General features: G+C 47.7%; 1 protein-coding gene across 1 annotated transcript in view; it reads left to right on the forward strand.

The window, feature by feature from the left end:
* Nucleotides 1-12,023, forward strand: part of LOC104493820 (kinesin heavy chain) — a gene marked incomplete at its 5' end in the record, with an annotated part of 20,600 nt that overhangs the window by 4,156 nt on the left and 4,421 nt on the right. The window contains 9 exons of the mRNA XM_010136561.1: nt 894-1,100; nt 2,045-2,191; nt 4,549-4,737; nt 6,773-6,890; nt 7,144-7,220; nt 8,494-8,603; nt 9,410-9,511; nt 10,091-10,151; nt 11,579-11,650. Coding sequence (XP_010134863.1) covers nt 894-1,100; nt 2,045-2,191; nt 4,549-4,737; nt 6,773-6,890; nt 7,144-7,220; nt 8,494-8,603; nt 9,410-9,511; nt 10,091-10,151; nt 11,579-11,650 — 1,083 coding nt within the window. The remainder of the gene's footprint in view (nt 1-893; nt 1,101-2,044; nt 2,192-4,548; nt 4,738-6,772; nt 6,891-7,143; nt 7,221-8,493; nt 8,604-9,409; nt 9,512-10,090; nt 10,152-11,578; nt 11,651-12,023) is intronic.

Raw genomic sequence — 12,023 nt, forward strand, 5'->3', positions numbered from 1 at the left:
GTAGGAAAGCTGTCTTGTATCTCCTGCACTAGTTTTACCTGGCACTGTTCTATATTTTATGTTAAGTCCCGATTTTGTCGCTATTCTCGACAGTACCACACTGACGATAACTGTTAGGTGGCACCTGTGATTTATTTTCACATCCTTCGCCAGTATATGACTGCTTTGAGTCTGCGGTTGTGCTGAGAACCCGACAGCTGAGTTTCTGAGGCTTCTGAAACACCTGAATTAAGGTGGAGAGGTGCAAGCGCAAGGGAGAGGACGCCACCACCCTCTGACAATCAGCGCTGTCAACGTCAGCATCTCTCTTAGGAAATTTAATAAGTTTTACAGATTGGAAAGACTCACTAGTCTGTGTGAAGTCTGTATTTTCTTCTTCCACTGAGATTCTGCCTCGGCAAATATGAGCGGCTAATCTGTCTCCAGCAGCTTCATTGTAGGTTTGCTTATCGCTCTGTTCCTCTAATGCCACAGGACCTTTGAGACGGCCACAGAAAGGCCATTTTCTCGGTTCAGTTCAAAGCTTGGGGTCTGTGTTTAAACATTTTACTTCGTGGTATTTTTTTGGTCCTAGAGCAGCGTTGGATTGAGGGCAGAAAATTTATGTGAAGCCGTGATAGTGTTTAAAATAGGCTTCTCTGCCTCAGCCTTGTGTCACAATCGGATTTGATTAAGTTTGTTCATCAAAGTTCAGAGGCTTCTTTGCTTCCCTCAACTACATCTGTGCTGAAGCGGATGCTGTTTCTGGTAGGGATTTCTTCCCTCCTGCATCCTCTCTCTTGCAGACACACGTCAGCGCTCACGCTTTCTTTCTCTGTCTGTTTTCACCTTTTTCAATGTCTTTTGAAAGAGTTCTTGGGGGACTTAATGCTTCTGTGATATCTGGTTTCCAGCTTTTGGCCTCCACTAGGAGAGATTACGAGAAGATCCAAGAGGAGCTGACCCGCCTTCAGATTGAGAACGAAGCAGCCAAAGACGAAGTGAAAGAGGTCCTTCAAGCCCTGGAGGAACTGGCTGTCAACTACGACCAGAAATCCCAAGAAGTGGAGGACAAAACAAGGGCCAACGAGCAGCTGGCTGACGAGCTGGCACAGAAGAGTGTAAGAGCGAGCGGTTTTTCGTGCTGGTTCCCTCCCTGCCCTCCCCTAAAGGTTTCCATAGGGCTTCCCTATGCACATCCCCCCACCCCGCCCCAGGAATTCTGCAGATGCTGCTGCCAAGCATGTTGTTATGTGGTTTAGGAACAGGAGTAGCGGGGAAGCAGTTAAAAGACCCATATTTACCAAAGCTACCCTCTCTCTTCATTAAATGATAAAATTAAGGTCGTTCAGAACCTGCCTACGGCAGCTGATGGCAGGTTGTGCCTCTCCCGCAACCTCTGCATTTTGGCCACCACAGCGGCCGCTGAACTGGATGTGAGAACCGGCCAGTCTGTGGTTTGGGTATTTAAGACCTGTCTGGTGCCAAAAGAGAGGAGAAAATCTGCTTTATGCAAATGGCAGCGTTTTGTGTTTCCCCAGACTCTGTGCTGTGGAGCAGGGATTTTAGAGAGAGTCAGGGGATCTCGAGGAAGGAAGCAGAGAAAGAAAAATCAGCTTTTTCAGCTGATGTGTGCTGATCTTAAGGAAAAAATCTGATCTGAGAAAAATGGAGATTGGCTGACTAGCTGAATACATCCTTAATTCATTACCCAAACTGAGGAAGCCGCTGTGAACAGGTCTGTTTTCATGGAAGACTCTGTTATCCCCTTCAGTAAAACGGATTACCATGAAATCCATTTAAAAAATTTGAATTGTATATCCTTCTGCACCTGCTCCTCTGTGATTAACCTTCTCTGACATGTATTATGCAAATAAGATTCTCACTGGGTTTACTACACTGGCAGGTAGCAAGGGAGTTGAGGACACGGTTATGGGAAGGTGACACTGGACGGGTCGGTACCCTGAGCCGTGGTCAGGGCAGCACGGGACCATGCCCTGGCACCTGGAGATCACAGCCCAGTCTGCAGAGAGGAGAGTGACTTTGGCTTTTAAACCTTTTCCAGAGTGCCCTGACAGTGACCCAGAGAGAGCTGGGCCAGTTGCAGGAGCTCAGTAACCATCAGAAGAAGAGAGCTACGGAAATCTTGAACTTGCTGCTGAAGGACCTGGGAGAGATCGGAGGAATCATCGGCACGAACGACGTTAAAACAGTAAGTGGGCTGTCGTTATTGCTTGTCCCCCACACCTCCTGCAGCATGAAAATGCTCGACGTGGAACGTGTGTGATCCGGCGGTCCTTCTGCCTGGACACTGCCGGTCAAACTGCTCCTGGCTGGAGCAGAGCGAAGTACTGAAGAGCTCTTTGTCTGGGGCAGAGAGGGGCACTGTCTGTGCGCACAGTGAGCGCTTTTATTGCCAGCCCAGGGTTTGAGGCCAGACCAGTGGAGCCCATCTGTGTGGGGCTGCTTTTATGAATGGGGAGGACCGCGTTCCTCCCCGAAACAATACACGTGTAGACCTGCTCCTTCCTAGCTGGCATGACCCAGTATTCCCAGAATCTGAGGGATCTTCACTGGTGAGAGTTGGCATCTGGGTGGCTACCTTTTTGTTTGAAGCTTGTCCTAAAACCGTCGTGCAGCTAAAGCTTCACCTCTGAAAGCCAGAGGTCAGTACTGCCGGCTGTTGAGGGCACCCAGTGAAAAGATCTGCACGGAATCGGGTTTGCTGCGTTCTGGTGGTTTTACCTTTCAGCAGTGGCCGGCTTCTTCCGAGCCCGCGCTTTCCTGTGTGCTTCTGAACACAGGATGCTGTGAAGTCACTGATGTCCAGCACTGGTACGTTTGTGCTAGATACCCCGTGAGTATCTACATGACAGTAAGACCGGCTTAATTTTGTGTATTGACTATTGACCTTTACAGAGGAAAGATGGCAGAGGATCATTTTCCTCTGAAGTAAGAAGGTAAGAATGGGAGTGGAGGTGGTTGGAGCAGCAGAAACCTTGATACCTGAACGTGCCTGGAGACGGTGCCAATTTTGGACAGCTTTGCTCTGAAATTTGCCTCCTGTCTGGCTCCGGGGTTTACAGGTTTACAGGTCGAGGAGGTAGCTGCTCGCTTCACGCATGGTCACACTTCTCCTGTTGCAGATGAGCAAAGCGCTAAGTCTCATTAAGATATTTGTATGGTCGTTGCTAAATGGCACATCCCTAACGAAAACTTCTTATGGCTTGGAAAATCTTTCTGGTAATGTTAATGCCACCTTACCTGTCCGTATAAAACCACGTGAGAAAGAGCAGCTGCTAAAACTGGGTAAGAAGTGAATTTTTGAGTTGTACGTAAATCCCTTGCAGTGCACTCCATTGTCTTGCTTTTAGTTCATTCCTCCGTTTTCGAGCAGTGAACTTTCCTGAACGTTCAAAGCCAAAAGCGCGTCTGGCTGGAGCGCCTTGAGTTGTCTCAGAGGTGTTGATATCCTGCTAAAGCCCGCTGGCAGGCATCTCCAGATGCTCCAGCCCGCTCTCGCTCTGGCTGCAGGGGAGCTCTCCCTGTTGTCTGATGGGGTTGTGCAGATGCCTGGACCACAAGGCCAGACTTTGCTAGATGTTACAGCAACCTCTGGTGGCCACTGTAATTGCAGCAGTAAGAGGAAATCTAAAATGAAGGCAGAGGCTGTTTGATACGCATTTTTATAGTAAGCAAGATGTCAGTATTTTACAGGACAGCTGTCAGTGTAAATAAGGCCAGATTGAGAAGCTTTTAGAAGAATAATTTCAAATTTGTTGGCAGTTTGCATCTTCTCAGAGAGTATCTGATTTCAGACCAGACTGAGAGTTTTGGAAGCAGTCACACTTTTGAGGCTGTAGGGAGAAGGTAGAGCGCGTGTTACCTTCCCCTTGGTGGTGCTGGGGAAAAGGCACAAAGCAGATGAAGCTGCTGGCCATCTGCTCGCTCGAGGAGAACCTTCACAGCTCCTCGGTGGGTTACATGAATTAAATAGCCAAAGAAAAATCCCGAAGAGACAAACACGCTAATAAAAGGCACCGTGTTACACCAGGGTGAATATGGTGAATAAATGGAATGGAAACATTAGTTAGAGACAAGAGCGATTCCTTCCCTCTTGCCAGGTGAGTTTTCCAGAGCCGTGTCTGTCTTACAGCTCCGTGTTGTGGAAGCACAACCCTTCAAGAGGGGACTTCTTTAGGGAGTACTTTGAAAATGCTTTTCAGCTGTTAGCAGCTTGAGGGAAGGAAAATTGCCTGTGCTGGTGACATGAGGTTTCTCCAAAATCAGCTTTTGCCGTGGTGGTGGCCTTGTTTTCTTTAGATGTTGCCCCACTGAACTGATGGGGCACTGCGAGCACAAGCATTAATTTCTCACTTTTGAGGCTTGCCAGTGAAGATTGTAAGAAACAGAGGGGTGTAAAATGTTGAAGGGTGACCCGAAGGTCTGGGCTGGTGCGCTCCACAGGCTGCCTAGCCCTAGACAAAGGCTTTCACAGCAGGAAGGCTGCCTTGCGTTGACTTACCTGGAAGGCAGCACCTTCAGGGTGGCAATCGTCTGTGTGTTTAGTTAGCAGATGTGAACGGGGTGATTGAGGAGGAGTTCACCATGGCACGGCTGTACATCAGCAAGATGAAGTCTGAGGTGAAGTCGCTGGTGAACCGCAGCAAGCAGCTGGAGAGCGCCCAGATCGACTCCAACAGGAAGATGAATGCCAGCGAGAGGGAGCTTGCCGCCTGCCAGCTCCTCATTTCACAAGTACGTTCGTTCCTTCCCTGTCGATTTGCAGCAAGGTTTGATGGCTTTCTCAGCCTCCTTCCTCAAGAAATGGGTGTGCTAGGAGCGAGAACTGAGGCTTAAAGGAGCAGAGTGGTGCTTCTCTTGTCTGTTTTATTGTTTTCTCTCTCTTTTCCCATTCCTCCCTCTCAATGTTTTTCAGCACATTCTGTGGCAAGATCGTGTCCTGCTGTAGATCCCAAAATGTGTTCTGTGGCATAATGCTGACAATCCTTCTGGGAGTGGCTTCCTCAGGATGAATTTGTATCTTGTCCCTTCACTCTAAAAGCAACCTGAGAAAGGAAGGAGCGATTGCGTGGGTCGCTAGCAAAGCATCCAGAGAGCCCCCCGTCTGGTCTGTTAGTTTGCTCCCAAGATAACCAGGCAGCACCGTGTAAAATAATACACTCTGGAGAACATGACTATGTACGGTAGAAATCCAGGTGGTCGGAGGGCTTCACGGTGGGTGGCGGTTCCAGGAGAACTGCAGGAGAGGGGTCTGACTGCTCCGACACGCTCAGCTGCTGTGAAGTGGACATGGCAAGGGGACGAGCAGACACAGGGGACTGTATTCCATTTGCTGCCTGTTCGTCTGGGAAAATGTGGAGCAAGGAACAGCCTTTCGTCCTGCAGCAGAACATCTTGAATAAGTTCTACTTAGTAAAGCTGTAGCTGAGGTGTTCCTGGTGTCCAGAGAGGCTGGACTACTACCAGTGGCAGTGCCATACCACAGGGCTGCACGGTCCCGGCGTGAAGCTGATCCCTAAAATGCTGCATCACTTCTGCACGCCGCACCGAGAGTCTCGGTGCTGGGGCCAAGCTGGGAGCTGGCCAGGTTTAGGAGTCTGCTGGAGGACTTGCTGCCCACAGCGTGCAGCCTGGCGTGTGCCCGGCCCTTCCTGGAGACCGCAGTGCCAGGAGGGTCTGCACTGGTTTAGTTCCTGCGAAGGATTACTCCTCTCTAAGGCTGATCTTTACAGGTCTCAACCCCTCTCTGCCGAGGTGAACTCTAAGAACAGTGAACCACAAGTTCTTCAGTGGTTTTGTCAATAGGATCAGATAATTCCCAGGCTGTATCTTAATTTTATCCCCAAATCAGAAAATTTTAGTTCAATTTTTGATGTTTTCACTACATTCTTCACTATTTTCTATTTAAACATAGAATCACAGACTGGTTTGGGTGGAAGGGACCTTCAAAGCTCCCCCAGCGCAACCCCCTGCAGGGAGCAGGGACATCTGCCCCCAGAGCAGGGGGCTCAGAGCCCCAGGGGCCAACCTGACCTGGGATGGGGCCAGCGATGGGGCTGCTCCCACCTCTCAGGGCAGCCTGGGCCAGGGGCTCACCACCCTCACGGTGAAGAATTTCTTCCTTCTCTCTGGTCTGAATCTCCCTCTTTTAGTTTAAACCCATCGCCCCTTGCCCTGTTGCAACAGGCCCTGCTAAATGTCCCCATCTTTCTTATGGCCCCTTTAAATACCGGGAGGTCACAACAAGGTCTCCCCGGAGCCTTCTGCAGGCTGAACGCCCCCAATTCTCTCAGCCTGTCCTACAGCAGAGGGGTTCCAAACCTCAGATCGTTTTTGTGGCCCTTTCAGTCTAACATAAGCCCTTGTAGTTCGAAAGATGTTAGCAATAAATAAATCGTCAGGAGGGCTGAGGAAAGTCTGTGTGAGCATCTGCAGGTTGAAGCATCCAGGAAGCCACCTCAGAAGCTCAGTGTTCAGCTGGTTTTGAAAAAGCTACTACTGTCTGTCTAACACCAAGTTCCAGTGGTGTTTTGGAGTTACTTCCCTCACTCTTCAGTGTATGTCTTGGGCCACTAAGTGTGACCTTTAAAACACAGTTGGTTTTGATCCGTTAGCTCCTTCTCAGATCTTTTGCTGTTCTTCCTCCTAGTCATCAGCTCTGGATGTGGAGAGCTTTCCACTTGTCCTCCTTTAGGTAGGACACTACCTGAACCCCTAGGTCACAAGCCGTGGTACTCACGTCTGATCGCTGTTCCCTTTGTCTTTGAAGCACGAAGCAAAGATCAAGTCCCTTACAGACTACATGCAAAATATGGAGCAGAAGAGAAGGCAGCTGGAAGAGTCACAGGACTCTCTCAACGAAGAACTTGCCAAGTTACGTGCTCAAGGTACAACACTGGGCCTTGTGCTCATTGTTTCCTTTACCAACCGTATCTTAGGAAATTGAGTGACTGGCTGAACTGCTGTACGTACAGTGGTCCTGCGGTATTTTATTGTCCGCTTAGTATTTTGCGGTGAGGACATAAAATTGTGATTTAGAGTATTTAACTCATTGCACTTGAGGCAGAACCAGAACGACCCCTTTCATAGCACGTCCTGGAACTGTGCGGTTAATTCTCAACTGTCTCCAACTTTACGCAGAAAAAATGCACGAGGTCAGTTTCAAGGATAAGGAGAAGGAGCATCTGACGCGGCTTCAGGACGCGGAGGAGATGAAGGTAATGGCTGTGCGCGCAGAGGGCATTTCGCAGGGAGATTGTTCGTTAAGCTGGTAATGAGGGTGTACATTTGTCTTCCTGTACACGTTGTGTGCTTTTAGAAAAGACTGTTAGAAATCCTGACCTCGTGTAATTGAGCGACCTTCGCAGTGTGAAAGTAGAGAACTTGCTGGTGTTGAGGTGGCTGACCAGGTGATGGAGAAAGGGGTAGCCTGAACATCAGAGGAGAGAGCATCTTCTGAGAGCAGTCCGTAAGCTGAGCCAGCGTCAAAGAGGGGAGAGCTCCAGTGGGCTGTGTCTGCTGCGCTGGAGGTGCCTGGGTTCCTCTGATCACACAGGCGGAGAACCAAAGTATAAGACCCGGTATATTGTGTCCGTAGGTGGGAACAGTTTTGTTGTGTATGACTGAAAAATGATACTGATTCCCCTCTGTGTTACTCTAATTTTTTGCTGGCGGAACTCTGCTGAATCAGAGTTTCTAATGAATCAGTGCCTAATATAATTTAGGCACTAAAAAATTTGATAAAAAAAGAATTCTGACAGTCCTCTAGAAATAACAGTGAAATATAAAGCTGTTTTCTGGTATTTCCTTCTTCCTTTGGAATGCAAAGGCGTGTCAGGCAATAACACGTGAGTTGTGTTTCTGATGGGGTTGCAAATCGCAGAGAAGGAAAAACGCCATTTTACAAGGGCGTTCAGTGATAGAGGTTTGTCACCCTCCGTTATACGAAGTAAACGTTCTTAAAACAGTTGTACAGTTACTCCTTACAGTTGGAAGGAAAAAAGCAAATCTTTTATTAGCAGGCTGAAGGGATGGATGGAGTTTTTCTTCTTGGAATGTATTTAGCCCTAGAATTGAACAGACAGGGCTGTGGATAAGCAGTTCGCAGCGGGGAGGCTGGTTTGGGTTTTTCTTCTGTCCCAGGTATAGCTGTACACGTATTTTCTTGGTGAATGAAGAGGTGAAATAATAGGGGAGTGGTGAAAACAGTGTCATTCCTGGCACTAAGACCCTGGCTTCCACCCGCGGTAGTGTTTGCAAGAAAATGAGCAGAAATGGGCGCACATCTGTGGCTGAAGACGGTCTGGATTAAATGCCTGGATGAGTAGATGCAGTTTTGTAATCGTAGAAAGGTACAGGGCGGGTTCCTGAATCTGCCCGATTCAGCAGGCTGGGTTTGAGTGAGTCAAACCCAGGCGCAGGCTGATGTCGCTGAGCCGTGTGGTACCTGGTGTCTGTGTCATGCCCGGCTCTGGTTTTTGCTCTCTGCAGAAGGCGCTGGAGCAGCAGATGGAGAGTCACAGGGAAGCCCACCAGAAGCAGCTGTCCAGGCTGAGGGATGAAATTGAAGAGAAGCAGAAAATCATTGATGAAATCAGAGAGTATGTGCGCTCCTTCCATCACTTTGTTCCTGTCCTTTCCTGTCCTGTGACGCTGTAGGGACGTTTTGGGGTTGGTTTTGTCAGTCTGAATTCACGTCTATATATTTTGCAACAGCCAACCCTCTGGTTATTTTGCGTGGTGGGTTGTAGTGCCTAGTTCTTTCTGGTGGAGCTTTAACAAGTTCATAAAATCATGGAGAGATAAAAGGAAGAATAGTGTTACACCTGCAGGTCAGTCGGTATGAGAAGCTCGGAAGAGAACACATTTTAAAAGATAAAGATTTTTGGAGCCGCTTATAGCAACTAGTTCTGCAACGGGTGTTCCAAGAGCCTGGAAGACCCATTACGTCCCATTTTCACCATATTAGTATTTCTTCCTGTCACAGCAAGGTAACTGTTAGTCAGATTCTCCAGCACTTGAAAAGCAGAGATCTTTGCTCCTGTATTCTTCTTCTTGTCAACGTTCGTAAAATCTAGACCATCCCTATGTAGGGTTCGTTCATTTGTCATATTTATCGTGTGGCCAAAAACCAATAATAGGGAAACAAGAAACTTGAGGAAGCAGGACAGAAAGATTGCCAGAACAGGTCGTGTCCTTTACAATAAAGGAAGCAAGCCCCGCTGAATTTATTCTCCAGTATTTATAAGTATCGCTCTTCAGATTCTTTACACTTAATTTTTTCAGAATTTTTCAGTGGAGAGTTTCAGCTTTTCATTCTCTAACACCATTTTGCATATGGAGATTCACCACCCTTGTTTGTGGAGTTCAGGACTGAGCTGTGCTGACTTTTTCTTCCGCATTCTAGTATGAATCAGAAGCTGCAACTGGAACAAGAGAAACTGAGTGCTGATTATGATAAATTAAAAATTGAGGACCAGGAGAGAGAAATGAAACTGGAAAAGCTCATGTAAGTCAACAGTCTCATCTGGAGTCCTTGAATTTAGTGACTCTCAATGTGTCCACAGGGGACGTGCTTGTGGGAGGCGTTTGTGGTGAAATACTCACGCTGAAAAGATCACTTCAGTAACCACACCGACATGCAGGACTGATCAACAATTACCAGTGACTCCATATTTCTCTATCATAGGCTTTTTCAGCAGTGGGGTTGATACTTGCCAAAGAAGATGATGTTATGAAATGTCATAGCGAGTGTTAAATCCCTTGTTCCTTAATGCACAGCAAAAACAACCAAGAAGGAAATTGTGGGGTTTGGGTGGGTTTTGGGGGTTTTGGTTTTTAAGTACTAAATCAGAGTAGAAGCTTTTCCTGGAAATGAGAGAGAAAACTTTCATGTGTGGACCCAACAAATGGAGGCGGTTGCTCAGCTGCATGTTTGGGAGACTCGAGAGCGTAATTACACATGCAGAGAGATGTACCATTTGCTCCCATCTGCAGATGTTCTACTCAGGCTGAATGTTGATGGATTCTCTTCTGGATTATACGACTTCAGCATTTTTGATTGTGTTTAATGTTGTGCTCTTCCTAGACTGCTGAATGATAAAAGGGAACAAGCAAGAGAAGACCTTAAGGGGCTGGAGGAAACAGTGGTATGACTTCATTACACTTTATTGGGCTTTTTCCCCTGGGTCTTCATGTCCCTGTGCACGGCAGGGAGTTTGAACTGGATGGTCTTCAAGGTCCCTTCCAACCCAAACCCTTCCATGATTCAATGGTTACCCAATATGTGTATCTGTGCCCAAGGAAACGACCAATTTATACCATAACAGGCTAAATGTGTGCACGTTGCCAAATCATTTAACTGAATTTTAAAATTTAAGGTCAGATACTATCACTGCTGGCCCCTGTGAGTAAACTTATCACCAGTAAGTCTATCAGTGCTCTTTGTTCTGCTCTCCCTGTTCAAATGACCTGAAATAACCAGTGTACTGAGGCGTGTAGCTACCGTGAGGTGGTACCTGCCTCGTACCTGCCCCTAACCCGACCGCTGTAACAGCTTACCGAGAAATAGGAGTTTGTGCGCGCAGTGTTAAAAACACAGTCCATGGCTGGAGTCATCTTTGAACTACGTTACGTTAAAATTTTATTCTCTTGGGAGCTTTAATAGTGACTGCAGTGAGAATTAAAGGCCTAACGGTGGCTCATCCCTGCCCTTTGCTGTGGGGAGGCATCAGGCTCTGTGGTCACAGTGTGTCATTTGGATGATTCCTTGGAGAAGGGAGGGATGAAGAACAGCTCTGGTGGGACCACAGCTGCTGCTTTTCTTCGACTCATCCTCCTTCCCAGTGCTGGGCTGGTGAGGGAGCAAAAGAAGGGGTCCCACGGGAGGGAGTTACGGGGGGGGTCTGCTGGGGTAGCACCCTCAGCGGGAGCTCTCAGGAAGGTGTCTGCTCTGCAGCTGCGTTTGACTTGGAGCCCACACGGCGCCTCTTCTGAGTAGCGCATCGCTCACACCTAGATCAGCTGTGCTGGGAAGGTGGTCCATGCAGGAAGCTCCTCCCCTTCGTTTTCTAGTCAGCTTTGGGGTGAACAGCCTGTCCACATAGTTCTTCTCTGGCACATGGATTCATGCTTCCCTCCTTCTGGGAGTAGGTGTGGGGTTGCCACGTCTCGTGTCACACCTCCAGTCTGGAGTGAGGTGATTATTGCCCTGAGCCCGAGAAGTTGATCCATATAAAAAAAAGCTGGGAAGGCCTGGAGTTTTGCCAAAGCTTAAAAAGCCCCTAAAGATCTGAAGTGCCAGTAAACATTGAGAACTGGCCAGTGCTAGGGGACGAATCCAGAGCTCCTTCAGGTCACAAGATGCGTGTAACCGTGGCCACTCTGGGAGACTTCGGCTTTCTGCTGTTGTTGCCTCACGCCTAAGACAGGGTCAGCCTGTTTTCAGAAGCAGCTTGAGTGTGGGAAACACTTTGGGAGGTGCCGACTCAAATCCGAGGAGAGTTTTTACACCGCAGTATTTACTATGTCTTACTGGTTTCTGCCTTTTTTTTTTTATTTGCAATTTTGATGCCAGGCAAGAGAACTCCAGACTCTTCACAACCTGCGCAAACTGTTTGTCCAGGATCTTACCACCCGCGTTAAAAAAGTAAGGCTCTGCTCTTTTAAACCAAAGCTTTCACCTTTTCTCAGTATTCTTGTGACTTACTGGTGGCCCTTAGTGCACGTTGTTACAAAATGGAAGATTAACGTGACTCTCTCTGATTTATGCTGCGCTGAATGCTGTGGCCTTTTCTTTCTACGGGCTTGTGCTCAGCCAGCCTTCGCCTGGCAAAACGATTATTTGGCAGAAATTCTTGTATTTGTCACTGTTGAAGAAGAGTCAGAAGCTGCATGAATAGTCAAAGGCTTCACACGCTTTTCAAGCCTTTAGAGGAGTTGTGGGGAAGAGTTTTTATATTCATATTCATATTTCTATTTATATTCATATATTCAATATTTTATATTATATTGAGCAATAT

Source organism: Buceros rhinoceros, unplaced genomic scaffold (assembly GCF_000710305.1).
Source record: "Buceros rhinoceros silvestris isolate BGI_N320 unplaced genomic scaffold, ASM71030v1 scaffold33475, whole genome shotgun sequence".
NCBI lineage: Eukaryota > Metazoa > Chordata > Aves > Bucerotiformes > Bucerotidae > Buceros > Buceros rhinoceros.